The following is a 13461-nucleotide window of genomic DNA, read 5'->3' as shown; positions in this document are numbered from 1 at the left end:
GAGGACCCACATCTAAATCCAGATTGGTACTCTGGTAGGATCCCACAGCTGGTTATCCACTGATTCAATTCACTCAGCAAGATTTTACCAACATGTTTTGCTGGAATATCTAGCATGGCTAAAATTCTATAAAAAGCTGGATCTCTGTGGTTGCCTCTCTTGTAAATCGGTAGTATAATACTCTTCCTCCACGTGTCAGGTATTTTCCCATTTTTTCCTATCCATTGAAAAACAATGTGTAGGACCTTAGCCCATTTTTCGGGGGACTGGTTTAATAAAGCGTTAATAAAGCGTTACATGTGCTGTCAGGGCCAGCAACTCTAGACTTTGGTAACTTTCTCATTATGTTGGTTAGAGAATCTACCGTATAAGTACCTTCCCATTTAGTTGTTATTAGTTGATATTCATCTTCATCCCTCCCTAAAGAGCCAATTGTCTTATTGACATGGGTAATCCAGCTATTTTCTAGTACACATTTAATGGGTAGAGTCTTTTCTTTTTTCTCATTAATAAATCCCACATTATTTGGCTATTCTTATTATTTGATGCATCGGCCAGCAAGCGCCATATTTCTTCCTTTTTCTTTTTTAAATGGTGTTTCAACCATCTTCTATATTCTGTCTTATATCTGTGTATCATGTTTGTAGCTTGCACAACATTCTCTTTAATACACTTTCGGATATCTTTCCTGAGGGTTTTTCTTTGTAGTTGTACCGTTTTATCAAATTTCTTTTGATGTTCTATGTTCCATCTTTCATTTGTCGTCTTATATCTCCGTTTAGTACTAATGGCTTCTCTTATCTGCTCTGTCAGTTGTTCAAACATACCTAATAAGTTATTTGCATCGTGTATTTCACTTGAGTCAAATGTTTCAATAAACTGTTCTAACAGGGGTTGGGCAATGGCATTGTCTTTGTCTTCATTTTTTGGGTTCCATTTTATTCTATTCCCTGCTGAGTTCACTCCAATTTCTCCATTTTTTTTATATTTGTCTCTCATTGATGTCTTACTTTATGTTCTATTTAAAGATATTGGGGTCATTCTGAGCATGGAGGTAAGGTAAAAAACATGGCGGTAATGATTTACCAGCATGGTTTTCCGCTCCATGCTATTCTGACCCCTCAGACCGTTAATTACAGCACCGTAAACTACAATGCCGTAATTATCGGTCTTGGGTCTTGCGCGCGCACCTTCATGCCGAAATTAGCGGCATGGCGTAAACGGGAGCTGATCGCAAGTGAGGAGCACACGTAAATAATGGCCTCCCCAATGCCGCAAAGTACCTTACCGGCATGGAGTACATAAAGGCATCTCAGAGAAGGAGTAAAAACCCTGAGCCACAGGTGCACACATACATCACAGATGGAGGCAATGGAGTCTGCCACAGCAGAAAAGGAACACACCCACACACCACCCCCCTTCCACACCAAGATGACACCAATAGAACAAGCAAGGCCACAAACACACAAACCTCTGCAACAACACCCCCCCCCACTGAGGAGACACAGGGGTAGAAGGAGGGGGAGATAGGCCCTGCATGCAGCACCAGTGCAGCCTCCGTTACCACCCCAGCAGCCCCCATGCACACGCAGCATACGCGGCCACTAAAGGAAAAGTCCTACCAGATAGACACCCCTGACCACCTAAACTGTGACACCGTCACCACCATATTGCGCCACAGACACAAAGAAAAGCGAGCACCATACACATGTACAGTGCCAACCTGGCACAAGTGACGGTGTTGCCTGTGCCCCACACCCATGCCACAGGCACCTACCAGCACACAGTGGTGCCGATGCATGGCATGTCACAACCGTCCATTAGACGGCCACATATACAAGTGCCGTTACACCTCCCCAAGCACTCAAGGGCCTACCAATCCCCAACATGGACCACCCAGGAGAAACACAACAGTAAAGCTGGACCCAATGCAAATGGGGGCATGCCAAATGACAATGGTGCCCCTCACAGCACCCACAGGTCGTATGTGGACCAGCATGGCATGCAGGCGGCGGACAGCAACTGCAAACAATACCACTCCCCCTACGTGCAGATGGAATCCAACACAACCAAGAACCGCACACATGGGTGGGCCCGACACCAAACAACTACACATGACTCAAAGGGCCAGCAGTTCTTCACTCTACCGTGCCACATGGTCCAACATGTAGGATGACCTGCCTGGCTGGCTGTTGAGTCATCTGACTGTGTCATGCAAGTGCACTGGTGCCATGAGGTGGGTGCCTGCATGAACCAACTGGGTTGAAATGATGAAGCCATCGTACGGTGTTCACCCCAACAACAAACCTGCCACAGAACCAGTGCAACGGCACATACAAACAGCTTCCCACTTTGATTGAATAAGGCACTCACAATACACTACATCTCCATCATCTGACAAGGGCTAATCACACCACACTAGCACCACTCATTGGCGGACACCACAACCGTAAGCAAGCGCATATCGGAAGACACAATGCACATGCACAATGTGGCAGCCCCCAGCATGGCACCACATTGGAGACCCATCCCTGGGAGTGGAATAAACGGAGGGCAGCAGGGATACTACATCACGTCAACGGCATGGCACACCCATAGGAGTGTTGGGAATCACCATAGAATGGATCAGAGCAGGATGATGACCATGATCCACAGACTACAGCCATCACACCCAAATACGATTCTACACAGTACACAGCACCACATGGATCTAACATCGGGACAGCAGCATGCAACAAAGGAACATGTACCACAAGATGTCCATACCATCGTACACGGACCATCTTGTAGACGCAACCCCCCACTGCATTCCATTGTATTGGACACATATTTGTGTCCATGATTGTGCGCAATACATCCATGGACATGTGCAGATGGCCATCATTGAAACCCTGCCATGACAGCCAAGTACTGTTCTCCACCATGACAGTCCAGACACTCACCTTATTTGGCTACACATGCAGCTGTTGGTGGCTGTCCCTTGACAACAAGCCACATGACCCCTGTCATGAACCCCCTGAACAGGCCCATGGAGCACTCAAACAATGCCCATACCTGGGCATGCGTATAGATGAAGCAGTCACCTGGCTTACGTGAAGCACATATGAGCCGGCGAAGCAGGACTGGTGGGTGACCCATCCACTGATATCTGGTGTCGAATGAGCCCATGTCATATGTGTAGATGAACAAAAAGTGCATCCCTACATGAGCAGCTATCACCCCGGACATGGTACTGCTACAACCACATGACGATGTGGTGAAGGTGGAGAGTGAAGTGGCAACAAATCTTCATGGAGGCAGTGCACTTGAGGGACATGTAATGCTCTAAATTTACAGTGGACAAGATCTCCAGGCCACAAGTCAGTAGAGGGTGGCATGACATGGGCACACAGGGCACTGGACTTGTGTATACTTGTACACCATGCACTGGCAGACGTCAATAAACAAATGCGCAATGATGAATGTCCACAACGGTTGAAGTTTGCGACACCAATAGTGTATTGCGAGAAAAATAAAATAGTGAAAACATCACCATCACCCCTCTCCCCCCAACTCCACAACAAACCATCACCCCCTCCCCCCTCCCTCCCAACTCCACAACAAACCATCACCCCCCTTCCCTCTCCCCCCTCCCCCCCAACTCCACAACAAACCATCACCCCCCTCTCCCCTCACCCCAACACCACAACAAACCATCACCCCCCTCCCCCCCAACTCCACAACAAACCATCACCCCCCTCCCCCCCAACTCCAGAGCAGTCATCCCATGTAGGATGTGAAGCCCACATGTGGCAGAAATGGCTATTGTTTCTTGCCCCCCTTGTCTGGGGGAGGCATATCCCGGTGACGCATGGAACGCCGAGTGCGTCTCTCTGGGCTGCCTTGTGTGGCCTCACTGTTTGCGGCCGTGTCCGCCTGCTGTGGCTCGGAACTGGAATGGCCTGCCCCAAGGGCATTTGCTATGCGTCCGAGGATGTGACATAGATGGGTCGTGCTGTCTGTCAAAGTGTCACACAATTGGGTGGTGCAGTCGGTGAGGGACTGCCGCATTTGCCTGAGTCCTTCATGCCATTCTGCCCTGGCCTGGCGGTTGCCCTCAATGAAATCTTGTATAAGGTCTGTCAGCTGATTCACTCGCTGCCGGCCAAAAGATGGTAAACCATCGGAGAATCCACTTGGTCCAGCATGCTCTGCAGAGGGCGGTACAGGTGGACTGGGGAGATCCGCGTGATACCACTGCGAGTCGAGTTCTGGACTGTGCACAGGTGCAGGGGCATCCCCAGAGTCACTGCATGAGGCCAGTGTTACAATGCATGGCTCCGGGCTGTGCACTCCCCCGACAAGGCCCCACAGATGGGTGACGGGCTGTGCTCACACTCATCAGGCCCGGTAGTAGCAGCCTCACCTGAGATGCTCGACTGTGCCGAGTTAGGGGTTGGCATAGTGGCTGCCGCTGATGCTGTGTGGGATGGTGGTTCGGCAGCATCCAGTGGCCTTTCCGTAGGCAGGGGGTGGTTCTTTTTGGTGATGGCTTTGGCCTGACCCTGGCACTACCCGCGGAGGTGCTTGGCCGGCTTGATTGGGGCTCTGTGCTGTCATGGTCAGTGCCTGTGGGGGTAGAAGAGAGGGACAATATGAGTGAATGTGCAACGTCCTATTTGCATACATGGCTGCATGGACATTTCGGTCATTTGATGTTTGTTCTGTTTTGGGGGTAGCTATGGCAGTGGTAAATGTGCATGGTAATGCCATTTACGCATGTTTGGGAGTGACTCATTGTGGCCTGGTTATGTACATTTTGGGTAGTACAATGCCAAACACGCTGGACAGTGCATGATGGCCTGTGCAAGTCAATGCACTATGGTTGATGTGCGTTTTTTGCTCGCACTTAGACCTTCGTTAGGCGGCACTTTCCTCAGCATTTGTTGGATGGGGGGATGCGTTGGATGGGGGAGGGCAACACGAGAGGGTGCCTTCGATGGCCCGTGGGTCAGTTTTCATCATACAATGGACATTGCCAGTGTACACTGTGGACACTCACCTCCTTCAGCAGAAGTCGTACCCCCACACTCCATGGTCCCCATGCCCTCAATGGATTCTGTGCCAATGAGAGCCGCACAGGTCTCCTCCCACAGCTCAAGTTGGACTGCGGTGCTTGGTCCACCTCCCGTCTGCAGGGCCTGGCTGCGGTTGCTGGAGAGGAGGCCCCGCACCTGCACTCGCAGGTCATCCCACCGCTTGCGGAAGTCCCTGGGGATACGGGGGTGTTGCCTACGGGACTCACCCTCTGTGCCAGTTCGGGCCAGATGTTCTTCTTGCAGAGGATTGACTCCCTCCGCATGTCGCTGCTGAATACAACATCGGCATGCTCAGCCAGGAAGTCGACCATGGCCTGGAGTTCCTCGGGCAGAATCTCCTCTTGCGGATGCGATCCGCAGCCCTCTTTGGTGCCTTGGGCATGTTGTGGGTTGTCTAGTCCTGTTCCCGACGTTAGTTGACTCACAGGGTGCTGGCGGTTGAGGATGGCAATGGATTATGTTTTTAAAGATGGCTGCCGCTCTCCTTCCCGTTCCTTTGCGATGACGTAATTTCCGGTTCCTTTTTTTAGCGGTGTCCGTAATTTACGGTGTCCGTAAATTACGGTCACCGTTATGTACTGACGCAACAGCTTCAAAGGCGGTGTTGTTGTTTACGTGTCGCAGCATGCCGGTAGGGGTTTTTCGGGTCGTTTTCCGGCAGGACGCTTGGTTCTTTTCCGGCATGGCGAAAAGCGTGTGTCTGGGCGCACGGAATGGACCATGCTGGAAAGTACCGGTACTTACCGGCATAGCTCGTAATGGGGGCCATTGTTTTGACTAAATCTAACCCTGACAGTTGCCATCTATCTTACATTGTGCCCATTTATAAGAAAAGCAATAGGGGCTGTCCTTCCAACTAGAGACCTATCACCTTTCTCGATGCCGATTCAAAGATTTTTGCTGGGCTGGTTTTGGGACATATACAAGACTGGATAGATCTATATAACCTACTTTCACTTTTTCAGTTCGGCTTTAGGCACAATGTAGGCATGGACGCGGGAGGCCTTCTCTTAAACATTATCCAAGAGATGGCATGGAGACATGGGAGTTCTCCAATTTTTTAGCCTCAATGGACCTCACATTGGCCTTTTATCTTGTTGATAGATCCACACTTTGGACTAAACTTTTGTCCTTTGGGATGCCCGGCCATCTATTATCAATTCTTTACCATCCACATGAGGGCTCTAGAATAAAAATGTGTTTAAATAATATGGGAGCTCTATCCAAGTCCATTTGAGTATTGAATGGCCTCCGACAGGGGTGTATATTCGCCCCAACAATTTGTAATCTTTATAATGCAGATATTGGCTTAACTCTGGAGAAAGTTGCTTTTGCCCCCCCGGTGGTGGAAGGCAACAAGGTGTGTTGGAAGGCATATGCGGATGACGCCATGCTGTACGATCATACACCAATAGGTCTGTGTACCTTCAGAAAATATACAACAGCTAAATCATTAATCATAAACAATAAAAAAACTGTCATTGTGCGATTGACAGAGAGAAGAAGTCCCATTAAATACTCCTGGTTCTTCAACCACGAATAACCAGCTGTTTGCTTTGTTGTAAGCTACCCTTTTTTTGGGGATAAGAAAAAGATTAATTATCCAGAATTTTTGGACTGGAAAGAAGGCCCCATTATAGCGAATTAAGAAAAACAGACTTAAAGTTTGGGAAATTCTCTCTTCTGCCATGCTTGCGCTTTTACAAACATAAGAGCGTTGTTCAATTCTGCTATGGTTTGGAACTTGCTCCACAATGGTGTAGAGGGGAACTATCTAGGTCTGAGTCTAGAATTCTGAAATCTATTTTGAGATGTTTACCGAAATGTGTTCCTCTACATGCCATTTGATACAAGCTTGGTCTTTTTTTCTCTGGCAAGCATAGTAGAATGGTGTTGACTTTCTTTATACAGAAAGTTGATCACTTGTAAGGAAACCACATTATATGAAATCATGGGGAACGGTCTGCGCAATGGTCCTCCTGCTTCTTTGTATCTAAGCAGAATTGAATTTGAAAGTCATAAAATCCTGGATAACTTGGGAGTCCCCCCGAGAACCTCTCATATCCAACCCTCAAAGTAAAAAAAGTTACTTCAATGGAAAGATTGGAGCAACACAGTGGAGTTGGTACTTAAATATAAACTGTAGGGCCATCTTGTTTCATATCATTAAAAAAATCGGGGCAATTGAATCCTATCTCTCCAAATTTCATGGACAAATTATGGAGACAGGATTTCATCCGTTTTAGGTTCAATGTGCTAGAGATGGGAGAAATGAAGGACATCAGAGAAGGAAAGATGGGGAATCCCTCCCCCTGCAGGTTTAGTAATCAGGACGATTCCCCTTAAACATTAAGGCATCTACTGACGGAATGCATTGATTTAAGATCTGAGCGTATCAGCAGATTTAGCAAATATATCTTCAACACCGAGTGTGTTGATTTAAGTCTGCTGTGGTTGGACATGTTGCATGGCAAGAGAGTAAATTTGCAGATCGCGGTAGTAAGGTGTTTGGCTGATATCTGCAAACTAAAAGATACAATTGGAAAGAATTGAAGAGAAGGATTTGTTTATTTAAAAGAAAAATCAATCTAAAATGTAAATGTTCAAATCGAGATGATTTGTGAGATGTGCACCTGTGAAATTTTGGGAAAGATGGTACTCTGATATCATGTCTGAAATTTGGGTTTAGATTTCTTCAGCACCAGTTCTTTAAAAGATTTGATGCTTTTTTAAAACTTTAGATATGGTTTTAAATGGGTGGGAAATGTGTAGTGTCTGGAAACCTTGCTAGAAAAATTATGAGATATATTAATAGAAATATAGCTAGAAATCCTGCTAAAAATATAGTTCGAAACTTTGACAGAAATGTTAATGTATGTTTTATAGTTCAGTATTTCAATATTGTAAGAATTACGAATGAATGTTTTGTTTTAAAAAATGTGTATTCAACCTTTTGTATTCAATCCAGTGTTCTAATTTTGTACCCACATTTTGTAAAGAATACTGTGTCCCCAATAAAACAACAACAAAAAAAGATCATGCACAGATGCATAACATGGAGGACAGAAAACGGGAAAAATAATGTTCAGTACTGCAGCCTAGGGTCACCAGGCAAATACAGGAATCTACGTTGACATGCAGGTTCTGTTAGAGGCAGTCACACTTCTTTCAAATATATGTATATAACTAATTTTACCATCCTGTCTTTCCCAAAAAGCCTTAAACATAATGACATTAACTGTAATGCATTAACTTTCCCAGCTAAACAATATTACTATTCCCATAAAAATGCTCACCCCATTAACCCCAACTTGAAGCCTGTACAAGTGTACTGCTTTTGCACAATGCCTGTACTATTGTTTGTAATCCGAGGATATATCCACAACAGAAGTCTATTTGCAGTTTCCAAGTCACAGGTGTTGTTAGATCTGTGTGATAATGTAAACTATACAAATATATGCAGTTTATATGAAATAGTCCCAGTTTGGTTATTGTAGCACAACAAAGTTGCATAATGCTTGTGGGTCGTGATTCTTAATTATCCTTTTCTTTGGGTTTGTTTTACCATTGGTTTAGTAATATATGGCCCATTGTGTGAGGAACATACTGAAAGTGATGAGCCGTTGCTGGATTTCCGCTTGGGATACCCAGAGCCATTAAGTTCCCTAGGCTTGGTGCTCATTTCTGGGCTGATGCATTTAGCATCACTGGGCATTTAGCATCACTGGGCTCATCCTGTTAGGCATCACATGGACAAAAAGTATACAGGTAGGTAAAGCATGAAAAGTAGCTCATCAGTTGCAATGCACTGAATAACTAAAATGGGGCAGAATGCAAGGTGGAAGGGTAGAAGTGTGAACATGTCTGCAGTTTAATTATTTTATTGAGTAAAGTGTCAAATACAGCCAACAAGCATTGGTGCTTATATGTTATGTTATGTTATGCTATGTTACTTTGCATTTATATAGCGCCTTATGTACCATTGGTATGATCTCAAGGCACTGGTAGGTTGAAAGCCCTCGGGAACCGAAGTTCAAGTCAGTAGAGAGAGAGAGAGAGAGAGAGAAAGAGAGAGAGAGAGAGAGTCATACAGTGCGTGTGAGCACCGGATATGTGTGCAGCAGGTGTGGCATTCGTGTGATAGCTGCTTCTTAGCGGTAGGTGTGGTGGTTGGGAGATCAAGAGTATGTGTTAGTTCCGGCAGGTTGGGATCCAGACCGATTCTGGCTGCATTAGGCCTGAGGAGAATGCCTAGGCTGGAGGGTGTGTAACCAGCTGTTTTTAGTTAGGATGATGAGGAGTATGCGGCAAGTGATGGTATGAGAACAGCTATACCGAATGGTGTCATAGTATCGCTGTGTTTTAGTTGAGTGGTGGTGTAAAGAAGAGAGTAAGTGTGGAGATGTGATATGGTGGTTTACCTTAGGTGCTTGAGATCGATCACACTCCAATAGTTGCATGCCCTCCAACCGTTCCATGCACTCCAAACCGTTCCATGCACTCCAAACCGTTCCATGCACTCCAAACTGTTCCATGCACTCCAAACCGTTCCGTGCACTCCAAACCGTTCCATGTACTCCAAACCATTCCATGCACTCCAACCCGTTTCATGCACTCCAACCATTTTATGCACTCCAACCGTTTTATGCACTCCAACCGTTTTATGCAATCCAACCATTTTATGAGCTTGCACTTCAGATCGTTCCATGCACTCTAATCATTTTTTGTACAGTGTCCATTCCGTGCCCTCTATCTCTTCTATGTATTCCATCTGTTGCATGTACTCGCTCAGTTCAATGCACACTATCTGTTCGATCAGTTCTATGTATTCCTTCTGCTCAGTGCACTTCGTCCGATCTATGCATGTTATCACTTCATCATCCGGTCTGCCCATTTCATTCGTTCTACCCACTTTATCTGTTCTCATGCATCATCCATCCACGTACTTGACCTGTTCTATGCACCCTGTTTCACCCATTCCGTCCACATACTTCACCCGTTCTGACCACACACTTCTCCCATTTTGTCCACACTCTACACCCGCTCCACACGCTACACCCGCTCCACATTCTACACCCGCTCCATATTCTACACCCGCTCCACACTCTACACCCGCTCCACAATCTACACCCACTCCACACCTTACATCCACTCCACCCCTTACATCCACTCCGCACCCTGCATCTGCACAACACCCTGCATCTGCTCAGCACCCCACACCCTATATCCACTCAACACCCTACATCTGCTCAACACCCTACACCCACTCCATGCTATCATCTACTTCACACCCTACAACTGCACCACGCTCTCATCCGCTCCACACTTTCATCTGGTCTACGCTCTCATCCGCTCTACGCTCTCATCTGCTCTGCGCACTTCATCCGCTCCACCGATTTCATCCGCTCCACCGACATCGTCTGCTCCACTCACTTCATCCATTCATCCTGCATTATCGGTTCAACCCATTCACTTGTCGCACGCACACGATCCGTCCCATGTAGTCCGTCTGTGCCATGTATTACACCCGTCTCATGCACTTGAATCGTCTATTCTATTCGTTCCATTTATACCATGCACTCTTACATTCTATGTCATCTATCCATTCCATGCACTCTACCTATTCGGTGCACTCTGTACTCATCCGTATCATGTATTCATCTTTTCCATCCTCTCCACTTTATTCATTTCGTCCCTTTGTTCCTCTCGTCATTACATTTATTTCATTAATTTCAACCACTTTTCTTCTTTCATACGATTTATTCTTTTTATCCACTTTGCTGCATTGATCCACTTTACTCATTCTATTTTGTTTATCCCTTTTAGTTTACATTAGAGGTTATTAGTTTTTGATTTCTTGCTTGGGTCTTGATGCTGGATTGTTATTTATGTTATTGTTATTTAGCCGGTGGATTCTGTGCACTAGTGTTTCTTTATTGTGACATATTGGTTTTATACATATTTATTTATACGGTTCGCTTAAAAAATCAGTACAATTAGCAAATCAACCAAAACAGGCAAAACGTCCAGGAGTACATGAGCTATAGAACCATATTTCTGAAGGGTTAATTACAAAACATATATGTTAGCGGCTCACAATCCATAAGAAACAAGCATAAAATAATACAATGGACCAAGGGAGAAAAAAATAAAAAACAGAAACAGAAACAGTCAGCACCCCTTGCCTCCCTAACAAAGCAAACAAACAGTGAATTCAACCACAAGATACACAGCTTACTCCGCAGGATCACCATCATCTTCTGACATGTCCAATATCACAACAAGACATTGCATTCAATCAGGACTCACATGAGGGTGGAGCCAAGCTAGTCAATTTCTATTGTGACATCCTTATCAAAACTCAATAACCGGAAATTCTCATTAGCCATATGGAAGGGGCTCACAAAAAACTGTGATTGGGAACTAAACTGCAATGTAGGATTCTAGGGAGTTTCACATCTGTGCCTCTGCACGGTTGATACACAGGGACACCAGCCCTGGTTCTATCATACTGCAAAGAGTATTTTGCAGCTGCAGTATAGATGAGCCATAACACATTCATTCATGTCACCATGCACATGGCGTGTGCAAAACCCTTCTCGTGGACAACAAGGTTTCCGTCTTGCAGCACATCATGGAGTGTGGAGGCGGATTGTGGCATATCAGAGATGGGGAAACATAAGTAACTCAAGCATAGATAATAAAACGAGACAACAGGTATTGCATCAGGGCAAAGGGTGCATATGCTGTAGAATTCTCTTACATGTTATATGTTGCTTTCATTCTATGGTCCTTGAATGTTAAAGCAGAAAGGCTGCCACCATGTCCCTAGTAGGATATTACCTTTGTTGTCAAATTATGGGTTGTTTATGAAAATAACATCACATAGAGAAATGATGCTGTAAATGTGATGTTAAGGTGTTTGCTTTAGATGTACACAACTCGTATTCACTTACCTAACTTTTTTCAACATCTCACAAAATTTCATATAGGCTCCAAAATAAATTTAAAGACAACATTCCTTTGGCGTTTCCCACTTTCAGAGGAGCAAGACCCGCACGAAGACGCAGACCAAGGGTTAGTGTCATTTTATGTCAATGTTTTTCTTGTCAAAGATCCTTATATTATCAGAGCAACATTTTATTTTGTTATTGCCCACATCTCAAAGAAAGGGGTGGGATGCAGTTATGCTACCCTGCAAAGGTTTGAGAAAAGGAACAATACTGCACTTGTTGTTTTAAAAGTATTGGCTGGTGTGAAGGCACAGTCAAATGCACCATTGGCGTAACATGAACCAGTTAGCAAATAATAAGCTTCTACTGTTTCTTAGCTCAGCATTCACACTCATCTGGCAGTGAATAATAAATCTGTAACTCTCCTTTATAATACCTCTTTATTTTCTGAACTTAGGAATTTTAAGACGAATTACCTCCAAGTTGCATTGTCCCATGACACCATCAGCTATTTTGGGGACCTTGTCTTTTTCTCATTGCAGAATACATAGAAAAATATTTGAACTTGTTGTTCACTAAAGGGCCACCCTACATAGAAAACACATCCTACTTTTTTTGTATGTTTATTTATTTATTTTATTTGTATTTGGTTTTAACATTAACACCTTTACAAAAGGTGAGTTTAAGAGCAATTTAGCAAAACATATTGCATATACAAATGTTAAAACAAGTACAGATCAACAAATGATACACAATACAAAGTACAAAGTATAAAAGACAGAAAATAGACAGAGTATATATAGATAAAGAAAATACTCATCAAATGATAAAATGTCTAAAATTCCAACGTACCAAAAACAAAAGGAAACTATACGTTATCAGTGTCAAATTGTATTGTTCTATAGAATCTCTTATACTTCATTTAATTAATTAGTTTGCAGACATCTTTCAAGAACCTCAGAACACCTAATTTCAACGCTTTTCCTGTGTAACATATCCAACCAGAGACAATCTAAAGATACCCAGCTAAGATTTGTGACACATTTTCCAAAATAATCAATTCTGTGACTTTTTAAAGCTATACAATGTAGTAGTAAATGCGGCAGTGATGCTTGTTCTGCTTGTTTGTAACAAAACCTACAATATGCTAACTCAGTTTGGATTCCATTTCTCATGGATATAATTTCATTAGTTGGTAATACATTGAGTCGAAAACGCATATAATTATTCCTCACAATATTTTGTGGAAATCGTATCAGGAACTTTTCTGGTGTTCCAAACCTTTTGTCATATGACACAATCTGATTAAATAGTTTGGTTCTAATTACCTCATGTATGGTAATTGACCAATCAAATTTGCGATTTTTCCTCTTTAAAAAATTCAAGTGATACCTCGAAGTCTCTAATGTAGTGCCAATATTTTTCAAAAT

At 44.2% G+C, this 13461-nt stretch overlaps 1 protein-coding gene across 1 annotated transcript in view; it reads left to right on the top strand.

The window, feature by feature from the left end:
• The window catches only part of LOC138511076 (trichohyalin-like), a 3831204-nt gene that overhangs the window by 2580479 nt on the left and 1237264 nt on the right, over window positions 1–13461 (top strand). Inside the window, exon 20 of the mRNA XM_069626576.1 lies at window positions 12071–12155. Coding sequence (XP_069482677.1) covers window positions 12071–12155 — 85 coding nt within the window. The remainder of the gene's footprint in view (window positions 1–12070; window positions 12156–13461) is intronic.

This window comes from Ambystoma mexicanum, chromosome 6p, assembly GCF_040938575.1.
Source record: "Ambystoma mexicanum isolate Mex_15411 chromosome 6p, UKY_AmexF1_1, whole genome shotgun sequence".
NCBI classification, from domain to species: domain Eukaryota; kingdom Metazoa; phylum Chordata; class Amphibia; order Caudata; family Ambystomatidae; genus Ambystoma; species Ambystoma mexicanum.
Note: the sequence above shows the minus strand (reverse complement) of the source record. Positions and strands in the feature narration are given on the sequence as shown.